The 16,432-nt window shown below is 42.8% G+C and overlaps 1 protein-coding gene across 1 annotated transcript in view; it reads left to right on the forward strand.

Moving 5' to 3' along the window:
- Positions 1-1,424: 1,424 nt before the first annotated feature.
- efna3a (ephrin-A3a) overlaps positions 1,425-16,432 on the forward strand; it is a 56,391-nt gene continuing 41,383 nt past the window's right edge. The window contains exon 1 of the mRNA XM_040121004.1: positions 1,425-1,534. Within this exon, the coding sequence (XP_039976938.1) occupies positions 1,425-1,534 (110 nt within the window). The remainder of the gene's footprint in view (positions 1,535-16,432) is intronic.

Consider the following 16,432-nt stretch of genomic DNA (forward strand, 5'->3'; position numbering starts at 1 on the left):
CCCCTTGGTTCAATGCTGAACACACAGACACACACACACACACACACACACACACACACACACACACACACACACACACACACACACACACACACACACACAATTTCTCACAAATTTCTCACACGTGTATTATTATTCGACTTGTGATGACCGTCTACTGACTGTATTAATTTTCTAATATTAATCCTAATTCTAACCTTAACCCCTAACCCCTGTGGAACAGTGAATCCGATATAATCTTATTTCACAAAATTCTCTCACCCCAAAGACCTAAAGAATAAACTCTTTCATACAAAGCCGGCGAAGACAGGAAATCGCACACAAACACCTACTTTTTGCACTGTATGTTCCAATTATCTGGAAACCAAATCGGGCCTCAGACCAGTTGGAGTACCACACTAACTGTCAGGTGACCTAAATAGTGTGTGCAGCTAGATGGGACTTGTGCTGTCTCATCGTTTGTGGTCATTGAAAGTTAATGCCCATGAACTAAACCTTCTCCTAACTCTCACCTTCCCTTCGAACTCAAACAAACCTTATGAAAACTATAAACTGCAATCGATATCTTAAACTAAACCTACCGTTTTCTTATCTTAATCTTGAACCTAAATCCTTCCCCTAGAATATAACTGAACCTCTCAAGAATGATGTGCCGTCAAAACACTGTCACGATCTTTCCTCCTCTTTCAAGTGAAAGGGCTTTAACACAGTTACTGAAACCCCACACGGGGACGCACACGCCGTGCATGTTGTGAGGGGGCGGGGCGGCGGGATAGACGGACGAGTGAGCGCATCTCGGGCGTCGGAGGGCGGGTTTCTAGCGTTGTGTGCGCAGCGTGTGGCTGCTGCTGCTGCTGCTGCCGCCGCCGCCGCCGCCACCTCCGCCGCTGCTGCCGCTGCTGCTGCTGCTGCTGCTGACGATGATGACGAGAGGAGCGGCAGGTAGCCCACACAGACCTCCCAACGGTGGCCCAGCGTCTTGGATGCGGCTTTAAAAGCTGCGCAAAGAACGAAAACAAAAACAAAAAAACAAAAACAAAACACCGTTCCTCAGCTGTCAGTTTTGATTGTGGCAGCCTTGCCTCGTCTTTAACAACAGCCTCGCTCCTGTTTAATGAAAGCACACTTGCCAAACAAAAGAAGGAGTGACTTCAAAGTGCGCAGCCGGCACGAGGGAGAAGTCCACATAGATCTGGCACTAGTGAAGATGCCCAAATGGGTCTCGCCGCGATGGGATTTGAGTTGAAGAACACGTAGGCACTCAGAAGTCACCCTGATCCAGCCCGTTGTTAAGGCAACCGGGGACTTGAAAAGGCGCTTCTGACCGCCGGGATGTTGTGAACGACACCGTCGCCTGGGACCGAAGGAGCGGGGACGCAGAAGGCAGAGAGGGGAACCAGGGCTGGACGAGCACCGGAGGGATTATGGCTCTCGCAACGTTTTCTCTCAGCCTCATCACGCTGGCGCTGACAAACTTGCACCTGACGCGAGCCAGCAACCGGCATGCGGTGTACTGGAACAGCTCAAACCTGTTGTAAGTGGCTTTCTGCAGTCGTAACGCAGCCCCGTCCGTGGTAGCGGCGAATTAACTTGTTTTCCTCTCTGTTGACGTGCACCTGTGCTGATAACTTGCTTACAAGACAGTGGTCATCCTCTGCAGCGGCGCGTTTCTTTTGTTTGGCATGAAATCCTTGAAACGCCACTGAAATACATTTAATGCCAAGAATGAGCCAGTGATTTTTTTTTCCCTCCAGTTTTAAGATAAGGCTTCAGGTAATCAAACTGATTGTCTGTAATAGTGAACCACTGCCTCATTGAATACTGGCTTCTTTTGATCTCACAACCTCAAATTTCCTTCTTTTCCAGTCATTTAATCAGAGTACAGTGATGCACCACCAGATGGAAACTGGTTCTACAATGTTCCCTCTTTTACACCCTGCATGCAGAGTGGTTACTATATAAATATTTGATTTCCATCTCACATTTAGTCCATCTACTGCTTCAGGATAATGACTCATTTAAGAAGTCATCTTTTCATCTCGCCACTTTCCGTTCTGTGTTGTCTATTATCCTACCTGCTGCCATGCAGCATGGATACATAATTCATAGACGCAGCTCAAACTTCCATAAATCTGCATGAGTATGTGCACTCACCATAAATAAGTATGCTTGCCACACACACACACACACACACACACACACACAAATACAGGAATTAATGTATGAACACACATGCAGACATCTGAGCCTATCCTTGGACTCTGATTCCTCCTTCAACAGTGAGGTTGCTTACCTCAGGTAAGCTTCCCCAGGCTCCCCTATCTCTCCCTACCTCTGAGTTATAAAGCCAGCTTGCTGTGGGGCAGAGATCGATGTGGATTCAACTGCCTTTGTCTTCTCATTAGGCAACAGTGAATCCATCTTTCTCACATTCTTTTATCTTCTCTCCTCACACAACCTCCCTCTTTGCCCCCCCTCACTCCTCCTCCTCCTCTATCTGTGTTCCTCCTCTGTCCATTTGTATTCACCTCAGACACGGGTCTCTCCTATCGCTTCTCTCTATCTCATACTTGGTTATTTTCTTCCCTCTCTTATTTTTCCACTGTGTCTCACCAGCCGGCCTGTCCCCCTCAATTCCCTTTTTTGTGCATCTCATTACCGCCCCCCCATCTGCTCCTGGTCCCTCATTCACCTCCCAAGCCTGCAGCTGCGAATACACATACAGTAGATGATTAGAATCAGGAACTGTATGAAAGTTATTTGAACGTATGTGGATGTGGGATAATTCAAATATTTGAAGGTTTCCTTGAGTCAAACAGTGAGAAAACTGATAGAAGACAAGTTGGTGCTGCAGCACAGTCACTTCCTTATTAATGTTAATGTGCGAACGGCACAGTCACATACAAAACTGTTTTAGATTTATGACTGCAGTTAATCCCATCAGTGTGACATGAATAGAGAAGGGGTATATTAACTGTGACTTAGCTGCTTTAAAAGTGCACAGGTTTTTGAATGTCATAATCAGTATTAGTCCTATCTATCAGTTTTAATTAGTCGTTCAGCGTGTGCTAAAATGATTTTCACAGCATGGGTATCGCTGCTCAGTGTAGTCATTCATTACAGTGTTAGCAACATTTGTGGCTTTAAATTGACATTTATGTGTTAAAAGTGCAAATATGTGTTCAAGATTAATGACTTCCGAATACTGTGCGTGTGTGAGACAGGCAGAGAGGGAGGGAAACACAGAACGAGATAAAGTGCAGGTGTGGGTCCACATTCCTGCATGTGCAAAACCTTTCCTTTCTCCACAGTGAGATACAAATCTCTAAAATAATGCAAAAATTGACCCAGTTTGCAGGTAGCAGACAAATCCTCAGAGGCTATGGCAAGAATACTGATGGCCATCAAGCTTTAAAAGGCCTCGGGCTCAGGGCCACTTCTCCACCACTCTGTCTACATGCATAGAGAACAAGCTGAAGGCCTCACTTGTTCAACAGTGCAGCTCCTTCACTCATCCAGTTCTGGTTAGAGAGACAAGCTCAGGAGGGAGCAGTAAGAAATGAAGGTAGCAACAGGGCCAGAAACCAGAAGCCTTCAGGGCCAAACTCTAGTTGAGGCCTTAATGTTTTACCCTTGAGCGCAGCATTAAGCGCAGATGGTTACGGTACAGCTGCAAGAAATGGGATCACTTGGAAGCCAAGCTGTGTGTGCCAAAGCCATGAAAACTGCTTTTTATGATAAAACTCAGCTAGAGATGTCTTGCTTTGGTGTATTGAAAGTCAAAAGGGGATTGTCACACAGTTGATACCCGGCAACACTGTGCTGTTTGTTTTTTTTGCAGCTTTTCTGCGGCAAACAACACCAGGCAATTTATTATAGCCTTTTCCTCTGCCTCGGACAATTTGAAAAGAGATGTGTCAATTATCATTACATAAAGAAATAGCTCAGAGTGCTTTGATTACCGCCCAAGTCCGTCACGACCGCACTACCCCCCATTAGAAAGTGTTGCTCCCAGCTTACGCTCTCAGCAGTGTGCCTGGCCAACTCGTTACAGATGTCCCTGCTAATGGCTGACTGAGGCAGGAAAAAACACACACAGGCCATTAAATCATCTCGCATCTGAGGCCATCTGCCAATTAGAGGCAGGAGATGTGGAACATCTTGAGAGCACGTGGGAGCAGCGGTGCACTGCGGTAGCCTCGCCTACCCACAAGCAGTGTCCCGTGCTCCTGCCACCTCTTCGCATCAGGTGTTTGGCATCACTGGTTAGACAGGCCGCATCTCCATAATTGGGCACCCCATATCAGCGTGATCAAAACAACAGCACAGCTTCCATTCACTCTCCCACTCATTCCGTAAGTCACACAGTGTCTTTATTAATGCTTATAACTTAGCAGGACACCGGAGCAAAAATCTTTGTGCAGGCGTGGGAGGCAATAGCAGGGATTTGAGTTTGAAAATGTGCCACACATCTCTCTGCTGAATCGCCGTTCCCTTGCCTGCTCAGCACGATGAAAGTCGTCTTTCACTGTTTGCGACTGATCCTCAGTGAATTACAGCTCTGTGTGTTTCACGCTACACATTATGACCCTGATTTAAACATGAAATGGTGTCTGTCAGGCCCCTAGACCACATGAAGAAAAAACAACCCAATCCCCGGCACACCATATCTTGTGCTACAAAATAAATTATCACCTTGACAAATAGCTTCCCTGAGCGTTCAAGTTACAGAGGCCTGGTGATCAATGTTGAGTCGAGGTGCCGTCTTACTCAACAGGCTCATTAACTGCCAGGTCAGTCTGTGTGGGTGTGTGCAGACCTAGCTAGACTTGGAGGTGGTTCCCTGCGGAGCAGACGAGAACCCCGACAACCTACAGGGAAAAGTTTGTAGATATTTAGTTGCAGTAAAGGGAATCGTTCCTGATAAAAGCGAAAAGAAAAAAAAAGAGAGAGCATGAGTGATGAAAAAGTTGATGGGGAAGGAGAAAACAGAAAATAGACGGAGGGAAAGAGAAGGATGCAAAGTGTGAAGAATATAACTGTAGGGAAAAGGTGGGCGGAATGGAAAAACACGCTGGAAAGTTGGAAAGTGGAATAGTCTTTCAGGAGAAGAAAGGGAGGGAAAGATTGATTGAGTTGGCCAAAAGTCAGGAAGGGTGGAAGAGAGCATGGGTTTTACCGGATATGGAAGTTAGATTATTTGGCCGAATGTGCTGTAGATGCTGTTTTCGGAGGAGATGATACCCACGGGAGCTGATCCGTGCTAATGTGGACATAGGCTGGGTCATTCATGTGGACCAGTGCTCAAAGACAATAGCACCTGCCATTCACCTGCCCCTCTGTCCTGGGCAACATGGCGCAGACGGAGCATACAGGAGACAAGCGGAATTGCTACCTGATTACATGCACATCCGTCTGCCTGCAGCTCTGCCTCTTGGCTGCCTCGGCAATCTTGCATACAAATACATCTTATTCACGGTTCTTTCACAGTCATTGTACCACAATGGCGCCTCAAACAGAAGTAGATAGTGTATAGATTCTTTTTTCCCTGGTTGTAGTTGTGTTAAATGAGAATGTAGGAATAATAGTGACTGAAAAGTGCAAATCGATCTTTAATATGTTTTTGAATTAAACATGTCTCCCCTTCTCAAATGAAGTATTTCTCTCTCCAACTTTTCACATTAATTGCTTTATATTCTATATCTGGCATAGAAATCCAGAAGATTCGTTTGATGAACAGCGCTGTTAAATGGATAGTTAACTTGACATTATCACCTAGGTTCATTATGCTGTAGGTCTGCAGTGTTGTCTGAAAGCTTACTGGTCTGCTACATGGTGTGCTGTCCATTTTTAGCTCACTGGAATCTGCTATGACTCGATAAATGGATGGAGAAACACTGAAAGGATGTTTAATGGTTTGTATGGATCCAAGAGTGGGTGTGCAGATCAATAAATTTATATGGTATGGGAAGGTGAATAGACCCTGGGTGAACAAAAACAGAACAAGTTTGCTTTCTGAGCAGCAATCAATCTGGGTGCATCAGGTGATCAATGTCCAAATGCATTTTTAATTTGATTTCACAGTGTCAGTAAATTGCCATGAAGTGTTTGGAGCTCAGCTCAGGAACCTCAGATCAAGTATTGCCTTGGAACAGCATGCTTGAGAATTGATTATTACAGGGTTTTCAGTTACTGCTCCGGGGTTCATGCTTCACGGAGACCTTAACTATGTCTACACTAAGCAAGGCCTTGGTATAGCTGCAGTGGCGGTTTCAGAGAAAACAAAGGTAAAAAAAAACATGAGGCTGAACAGCTGAAAAAAGAAAAAAAAAGAGAGAGCATGAGTGATGAAAAAGTTGATGGGGAAGGAGAAAACAGAAAATAGACGGAGGGAAAGAGAAGGATGCAAAGTGTGAAGAATATAACTGTAGGGAAAAGGTGGGCGGAATGGAAAAATACGCTGGAAAGTTGGAAAGTGGAATAGTCTTTCAGGAGAAGAAAGGGAGGGAAAGATTGATTGAGTTGGCCAAAAGTCAGGAAGGGTGGAAGAGAGCATGGGTTTTACCGGATATGGAAGTTAGATTATTTGGCCGAATGTGCTGTAGATGCTGTTTTCGGAGGAGATGATACCCACGGGAGCTGATCCGTGCTAATGTGGACATAGGCTGGGTCATTCATGTGGACCAGTGCTCAAAGACAATAGCACCTGCCATTCACCTGCCCCTCTGTCCTGGGCAACATGGCGCAGACGGAGCATACAGGAGACAAGCGGAATTGCTACCTGATTACATGCACATCCGTCTGCCTGCAGCTCTGCCTCTTGGCTGCCTCGGCAATCTTGCATACAAATACATCTTATTCACTGTTCTTTCACAGTCATTGTACCACAATGGCGCCTCAAACAGAAGTAGATAGTGTATAGATTATTTTTTTCCCTGGTTGTAGTTGTGTTAAATGAGAATGTAGGAATAATAGTGACTGAAAAGTGCAAATCGATCTTTAATATGTTTTTGAATTAAACATGTCTCCCCTTCTCAAATGAAGTATTTCTCTCTCCAACTTTTCACATTAATTGCTTTATATTCTATATCTGGCATAGAAATCCAGAAGATTCGTTTGATGAACAGCGCTGTTAAATGGATAGTTAACTTGACATTATCACCTAGGTTCATTATGCTGTAGGTCTGCAGTGTTGTCTGAAAGCTTACTGGTCTGCTACATGGTGTACTGTCCATTTTTAGCTCACTGGAATCTGCTATGACTCGATAAATGGATGGAGAAACACTGAAAGGATGTTTAATGGTTTGTATGGATCCAAGAGTGGGTGTGCAGATCAATAAATTTATATGGTATGGGAAGGTGAATAGACCCTGGGTGAACAAAAACAGAACAAGTTTGCTTTCTGAGCAGCAATCAATCTGGGTGCATCAGGTGATCAATGTCCAAATGCATTTTTAATTTGATTTCACAGTGTCAGTAAATTGCCATGAAGTGTTTGGAGCTCAGCTCAGGAACCTCAGATCAAGTATTGCCTTGGAACAGCATGCTTGAGAATTGATTATTACAGGGTTTTCAGTTACTGCTCCGGGGTTCATGCTTCACGGAGACCTTAACTATGTCTACACTAAGCAAGGCCTTGGTATAGCTGCAGTGGCGGTTTCAGAGAAAACAAAGGTAAAAAAAAACACGAGGCTGAACAGCTGAAAGAAAAAGATGTCTGAATACATCTGTGAGACCTAAACAAACTGTAAGTTATTACCACGAGATGTTTGAATAAGTCTGAGATCTAAACAAAATGCAACTAATAAAAAATGGCAAAAAAAATGTACTTAAATATGTGTATGTGTATGTGTAAGTCATTCCTCCAAAAGGTTAACATTAGAGGTTTTCATTAGAGCATACTTTCAGATTCAGCTGGCGTTACAGATTCAGTATACGCTTGTTGTTGCCAAATGTCTCACTGCTCCTCTGCATAACTTTTTAAAGCAAACATCTAGTACGTTATCGCTGAAAATTTGTTTTTTGTATTTGACTTATGTTGTTAAGAATTCTCCACACATACTGTCAGACTTATGTGAAAACAATTGCACACCCCAAAGAAAAGAGCACAAATGCATTAATGGTCATCTTGGGCTGTTGCTCTTGATAAACCCTAATCTGACTCTACGGTGCAGTGAACATGAATTAGGTTAAAAGGTGGGTCGGGATACAAATACAACCTCAGGAGGAGGCAATTAATCAACCTGGAATTTAGCAGATATAAACCAAAGGGAAATAGTGAAAACTTTGACTACAACTCTGTCACACTAAAGTCTCCCATCTTGGTGTTTCTACTTCTTTTCCCTCTGGCCCCTCTGGAGGTCCAGAACACCCAAAGCCTGCTGTGCTTCATTATTATGAGGAATTGGCAGGTTTGGTGGGCCATTATAACCTGTTCATGGGCTCTGATGGGAAGGCGCCATGGGACTCATCTAAGAGCTATCCCAGGTGAGGGGGAGTGCTACTTTCCTCAGCGGAATCCGAGGAGAAACATAGTTTGGCTTTTCATACGTCATCAAAAGCCATTTGCATTCCTTGCGCTCCAAGGTTATAAAAACTGCACTTAACTGGCAGTGGGAAACCACAGGAGATAGTCCTGATCTCAGACAGGTAGAACCAATTTCAGACTTAATGATTTGAATGCAAATGCTTTCTACAGAGAGGGCTTTCCTACCTCCGAATGGTAGCTCCACAGTACATTACACTGGGAGTCTGCAGTGCAGTGCCCGTAACCCACTGGGAAATTACATTGCTGCTATGATGTAAATGGCTGCCATGTAGGAAAAAGATCAAAGCTGTTGATAGGTGGATGGTCACTGGCTGGAGTTTAATTATTTGGGAAATGGGCCTTGTTACGCCACATGGCCTGGAAAACGATATGGCAGCCACAGCAGTGGGTCAAAATAATTTGTTTTGTTATTGAAGCAGAAGGCCTCTTCTGAGGCACGGCAATTGAGGTAGTATTTTGCACCGACTGGCACCCTTAGAGTTATCAGTGTCCCTTCATGAAAAAGGCAGCAAGTGAGGACACAGGTTTGTGCTCTGTCATATCTTGTTCTCTGTTCATTCCCTTCAGGTCCTGAGCCGTGACAGGTCTTCCCTCTAATGCTCTTGGGTGCTTAACAACAGCGGTGTTACGAGAAGTGGAAACTGTCCTCACAGCTTAGTGGATGATACGGCTCAAGTTTTCCTTTCATGCGAGGGCAATTTCAAATATGGGCTGCATAATAATTAGGTATTCTGTTATAATTGAGATTTTTCCTATTGAAGATGTAATTATATGAAGGGTTGAGACCCTTTGGCAACTGTCGTGTCCATAATGAGAATATTTGAAGAAAATTGAAATCTCTCTCTAATGCTCTGTGCAACCAGAATGACTGAAAGTAATTTGACCCTTCAGCCGCCACCACCTCCAGTGGATTAATGTATCCCTCTTATATTGTTAGAGGGAACATTTAAATCAGTAAATCTTCAAGCGAAACTGTTTCTATTACACATAAGATAGCAAAGTCTTTAGAGCTTGAAAGCGTGATGTAAGTGGATTGGACGGGAAGCTACCTACCGGCAAAAAATGGTCTCCACTTGTGATGAAGCTGGAGGGCTATGCCCCTCAGATTTTTACATTTGCAGATATCAAAATAGCATGCCTGGTGAGGCAGCTAGATAGAGTTATGAAATAAACCACGTTTTTGGAGAGAACATGTAACTGTTGTTGTAAACCGCACAATATGAACTGTACACACAACTAATTTCTCCAATTTAGCTTTTGATTACATTGAAGAAATTAGAATTGTTGTTTTTAATACAAATTGTAAAATCATATGGATGAAAAATAGGGTAAAAATATTCTCCCTTTCATACAGACTTAACTGTGCCATTGACAAATGTTTTATCAGTATTTTATTTACAGTCAACGTCAACATTCATCTGTATCTAGAAAACCAGACCATTACATTCTATCCTCCTTAAATTTTTAGATATCAAAATGATATGTAGGCCCATTTTGTAGTTTGGCTAATTCACACTATAAATGTTGATAGAGCTCATAAAATGTAACAATTAGAAGCTTTGATGACAGCTTTGATTCTGCCCTTGATTTTATGGGGAACAACTAGGCACAGGGAAGTTTGGACATCACAGTTTATCGTTTAAAGGGGTCATTATCACAATCGCATGCCCTGGCCCCAATCCTGAATATGTAATAAAAAGTCAGCAGATCAGAGTACAACGACAGAGCGCCACACTCTTTTCTTTTCATCCATGTTTCTTTACCTTCGACACCATCATTTAATCAGGTCTCGTTTTGGTCTGCATCAAAAATCTGTTTGGAATTCATTTGCTGCCTTGATGTGTAAATTCAGTTATGGTTAATACATGAGCTACGGCACATGCATAATCATGTCTCTCTACTCATACGTGCATTTTTTTTTTCCTTCCTGGTGCTCTCACCCATTGATTTATACGGACAATATGTGACTCATCTTTCACTACTGGCGTCCTCCATCAATGGGGGGGTGTTCCTATCCCCTCCTTTCCCCTGCCTTCTCTCTCTGGATCAGTGGCCCTGTTCATACCTGGCATCAACATGCATCTTGGCTGATCTGATCACAAGTGGACAGCTCTAAGTACGTCAGTTCACACCTGGCATTAGAATGCGTCTCCACATGTGTCTCGAGTGACCACTTGTGATCGGATCTCACCACCTTGCTCTATATGTAAATAAACAAGTACATAATTTCCGTTTGCAGGAAATCAGAACAAGAAATCAAAACAATACAGACTGGGTCTATTCATTGGCATGTTCCGGGCAAACCAGATCACCCAAGATGTTTGGTGCACTCTTAATCTATCATTGTTGACTTTTCAGAATTTTCAGACATTGTGGACAAAGCCATCTCATGCAATTTGTACGACTCATATTTGTTTGCGAATGAGTACGTACATCTGCTAACGCAGAGGACGCCATTTGAGTAGGCGGTCCTCCAGTGTGGCTCAGGACACATTCCCGTGCACGCTGCTAAAATAATGTGCCATATATGGCCCAGACCACCTCCGAATGTGGTCGCAGCGATCGGATCTCAGTGCGTCCTCAGCGCGTCATGGGTACATTCAAGTACTTGGTGATGGTGGTGGGATCACCAAAGATGATGTTAATGCCAGGTATGAACAGGACCAATGTATAGTGTTGGTTAGCGGAACAGCCCTACAGTGCAGTCTGTTATCTGTGTGTGTTCCAACCGGGGCTTATTTGAGGAGGGACGAGAAGGGGTGGCGTCCTGCTTGTTATCGCTAAATTTCTAATGCTTTACTATTAATGACCAGATTATAGAGGAAAGGTACAACAGAGTCAGAAGTCTACCTGTTTATCATGCTCCCCTGTCAAAACTGTGCAATTTCTCATCTGGCAATGATATCTGCTGCCATGCTGTGTTTGTTAAGGTATTTATTTGGTTGTTTCAGCTGCTTTTCGGTAGCTGCGGGCTATGTACAGCAGGCATCTGTGTGTGATGTTCTCATAACTGTAATAGCATTAAACTCACATTTCATACCAGACACGTGCTTTGTGTTCAGTATGTGTCAGAAAATGGCTTACATGATGTTTTCTCAAGGTAACAACCTGTGTTATGCTGCATGGGACTTTGTCTAGACCAACGTAGTGTGTAAAACACCAAGATGAGCCCAGAGCCTCACCATGCCGTGTGTGGGTGTATAGAATATCAATGTCCTGCTGTGCTCTCTCACTCTGTGTGTGTGTGTCTGGCTGGTATTAGGTGGCATTTAAGGTGTTTTCATGTCTCATTGTTTGGGTTATCTGCGTGTGTGTCTGTGCATACATGCTTGTTTTATTGATTGTAGGTGAAAGCAGAGTAATGATTCTGTTTTCTTGTCTTGGCCCTCTCCGTCTCTTTTGGTCAATCTCTCCCTCACGCCTGTGTTTCCTCTCTGTTCGTTGCATTTGCCTCGCAGAGCAGAAGCCCTCTCTGTCTTCCTGCCGTGTTGTTTGAAGTGTTTTTGCTCAGCCTTCTGTTCCTGCTCTGTTCTCACCTTGTGTGGAGTCAATGGGAAGTCCCCAAAGACCGCTTCGCTCAACCGCATTGCTGTGTGTGGGAGGAGAGTGGGCACTACCGCCCATTTACCTCCCTTTAATTTATCGCTCTATTGCTATTGAGAGAGTGAATCACATATATTGTATCATTATTTAGAAATCCTCTCGCTCACTGCACATGCACTTGTCTTTCTAGTACAGTGTGTAAGTAGAGACGAGAGAAGCTTTTTTTCTGTCTCTCTGCAGTCTGTGTTTGTGTGTGTAACTGTCTTTCAGTATAGCATAAAGTGTATGTACAGGAAGAGATAGATGGTTATGATAAATAGATTTACTTTTGCAGCATTTAAAGGGATTCTGTGCCACTTCCCAGGAGGAGTAGGAAGAGAAAGTAAGGTAAAGTTTCAACAGAAAATAACCAAAAGGAAGAGGAAGAAAGTAACGTTGGCGGAGGCAAGCGTTTAAAAAAAAAAAGGAGATGGAGGAGGGAGATATAAGGCGGTAAAGAGATGTAAAGGCAGAGAGTGGAGTGGAATTGGGGATACGGTAGGAGGAGGAGGAGGGGGGGTATTCATACGTAGAGGAGAGGAAGAGTGTATGGAGAATATTAATGGTGTGTCAGGAAGTGGAGTATCTTTAAATACTTCAACCTTTTCCTTTAGTGCTCATGTGTACTGTATCGGAACCAGCGGCTAGAGGCAGTGCTGTAAAGCAGTGCCGCTAAAGGAAAAAGAGAGGAATCGGCAACTGCATCATTGGCAGAAATGTTTTAACCACATGCAGTACCTTCATTACTGGTAGTAGTATTTGCAGGGAAAAATTGTAATGGCCACAACAACAGGAAAAGAAATATAACCGAGAAATCCTAACACCCACAATGTCACTGTTTGGCTGATTTTTATCCTGCTAGTGCAGCATTTAAGAGAATTTGTTCAGCTCACCATAACATTTTTATTAGAGGTGACTTGTTTGTTCTTCTCTCATTATCAAAACCAGTCTGCCTGGAGGTAGAGATCTGGTCTGCAACACCTGCTCTGTTTGCTGATTTAGATACAGCAAACATTTACTCTCTTTTTCACACTATCTATCTATCTATCTATCTATCTATCTATCTATCTATCTATCCTGTTTACTCACTTCTCAGTCTTAATCATTCACTCCATATCCTTTTCTTTCTGTATTATACGCACATACTTCAACACACTCGCTGATTTTTGAGTTGCCGCTGTGTCATGACTGAAATTGTTTCCAGCACCTGTCAGGCCGGGATCCACAGCAAGAGGGAGAAGAGAATGAGCTTCGGTTGTGTGAGTGTGTGTGTAAATTGCGTGTGTGTAAGTGCGGGAGAGGAAGGGAATCCTAAAAGGAAGGAGAAAGAGAGGGAGGCGATGCTCATTTACCACATGATGCAAGGGGGAAACGTGCACGCTGTCTTTCGTGGAAGCCTGTGTCGCAGGTGACAGTCATTGACAGGGCCAAGAACAGGCCTGTCACAGATGCAGGAACCAAAGACAAGAGGAAGCAAGGGAAATGAATATAGTATTCCTCATATAGGCATACAGTATTGTATCAGTGAGAACAACAGGAGAGCACACTGTTAACAGTTAAATGATGTAGTGAAGAGAATAACATATACAGCCTGAGGTCGTTGTTTATGATGGGAAAAGCAAGTGTGACACACGGCAACTGCAGAAGATGGATTCCTCCTGTGGAAATTGGTCTAATACCAAGAGGTTTATTCCCTGGGAGCCCAGACTGCCATTAAAAACATTGTGGGTTGTGATTGAAAAAAGAGAGAGAGAGAGACTGCAGATAATCAAATTCACATCTCAGCTTGTTATTTTTTTCATTTGATCTGGAGTAATGTAAATTGGAACATCAAGCTCTCTGGTTCTCGTTTCTGTCAACATAAATCCTGTCTGCTGAAAGAAAGTTGTACATGTAGCATTGTCACAATTTTTCTTATATCTGCTTCTAGTTTCTCACTTGGCCTTTTCAATTTATAAAACAGGTTCTAATCCCTAATTAGCAGGCTTTAATTTCCCTAACGGGAATTAACTTTTGGTCAAATTAGAGGTTCCATTAAGTTTTGATTCTAACCTCCAGCGCCCGTTATATAGGGGTAAATTAGTGCCAAAGAAACCGTATCCCTAGCTAAAATGCAGTACCAGGACGATAACAGCAGTTTCAAAAATGCCAGTGACATTAGCATTCCTGCATCGTGCTGTGTGCGAGGTCTCAGTTTTTTAAATCTATAGAAAAAAATAAATAAATTGCTGTTCGTCAGCAAAAACCTTGCTTCTCCTCTCCCCCTCCCCCCTCTGCCTCCTTTTCATTAGACAGTTCATCAGCAATCAATCATCTTATGTAATATTTATGAGCTGAGCCCAGTTCATTCTAAATACCTAGCACATGTTTCTTTAGTTATTTAGGTTTCAGTTACATGTTCAAACTATTCTGTATATATATATATATATATATATATATATATATATATGTGGAGAGAGAGAGAGAGAGGGAGAGTGCTCTGAACTCCAGCGTTGCCACCTCCACCCGTGCAGCGAGCCAATGGGTTGCCGCTCTGCCAGCCCCTGCTCAGTGTCTTGTATGCAAATATCAATTTTTCAGTCAACCTTGTGGTTCATCCGCGACGTTCAATATAGGTCTGGCCTCGTGCAAGGTAATTTACCCAGAATTCTTTTGACCTCCAAGGTCACCTGGTGGAACGACACCTTTAATCACTAACCCCCAGTCAGTGTTCATGGCCTCCGTAGTGACAGAGCGAGGTCGTTTAAAGTAAACTGATGGTGGTCTAACGGCACTTATTGAGTCATGTTATCACCACTGACTGCTCTAATATGACAAAACATTTGGCAACAGAGTTTGGCCCTTAATTAGGTCATTTTGCATCATAATAACAAAAGCCCTGGCTTGAAGTCGTGGTTGACTGACTAGCAGGCAGGAAAAACTCACCCAGGTGTCACAGAAACAATCCCAGGTCAGGCAACATTTCACTGAAAATAAGTCAGAGCACACATTGTAATATTTGGTAACAGCTGCTCAGACTGACAGCAGCACTGATGAGGCAATTACAAGTGAGCAGCCTTAATTTAAAGTAAATAATATCACACAAAGTTGTTGTATAGTCAAAGGAATTACACATATTTAAAATTTTTAATATTGTATTAACGCTTACATTTTAAAATTGTTTTGAACAAATAAATGTGGGGATTCATTTTTTGTCTTTATGATTCAAAGCCGTCATTTCTGAAACAATAGTGAAAGAAACTTGGCAATTACAAATTTGCTTCGTAATTAATATGACTCTTTTGTAACCTTTCACTCACATCTTTAAGTCTCTGATGTGAGTTGTGACACACCCACAAAAATTAAAATCCCTAAAACTAACAATTAGTGAGCAGAGCTAATGAAGCTTCTTGACGCACAGTAAATGCACGAGCTGCTTATTTTGCTCAAATAATTTAAAATTTAAAAAAGAATATTTGTTTTAATATTTCAAATTTTTTTGCATTATCAATTTAAAAAACAGACAGACAAGAATCAATAAGGAATTCAAGGTAATCAGATTGGTTGAGGTGCAAAAAATCTTTAAACAATACAGACATACTTGCTGGTTTGGCTACCACAATATTTGAATATTCCCCATCTCATGAATTACATACAATACCAATGTTCAGTGCCAATGCAGGAAGTTGTGTGCTCTTTATGTGGAGGTTATGGATGGCTAATGTCTGACTTTCATGCACAAGACCAGATTCTAGGTTGTGTCACAGGCCTGCAATTAACGTTCGCCTTTTAATTAACTAAGTGCTTTCATAGTCTAACCCTAACCATACCATTGTGTGCTTGCCAGGCACAGATGTTACAAAAATGTTGGCATTGGAATTCAAAAAAACATTATCCTTAAACATCCATTTGCAGAATAGTCCATCACTGATGTTCTTGTCTAGCGATAGGGTTGAAACATCTGGTTGTGAGGCCTTGAGAGAGAGAAGCTTCACGCTCTTTCGGCATTTACCATCAAGTTGCCCTTGAGCAAGGCAATAAACTTTGAATTACTCAAGTGAGGCTATTTAATGGCTAACGATACAGGACTGCTTTTGCTGTGTTTGTAAGCCTCCTTCCTTGTGTCTTTACGCCACTGCTGTAAAAATGAGAGTGGTCTGTGTAAACAAATCTAGATATCAATGAGTTAAAAAAGCAGCAGTCTATAAGATAGGTCTGAAACTGTAGAGAGGAGGTACACCTGCGTATGCACTCGTTCTCTGAAATGCTCCGGTTACATATGCTCACCAACGTCAGCATCCAGTCACAACCACTAAACCCTGT

This window comes from Xiphias gladius, chromosome 24, assembly GCF_016859285.1.
Source record: "Xiphias gladius isolate SHS-SW01 ecotype Sanya breed wild chromosome 24, ASM1685928v1, whole genome shotgun sequence".
NCBI lineage: Eukaryota > Metazoa > Chordata > Actinopteri > Istiophoriformes > Xiphiidae > Xiphias > Xiphias gladius.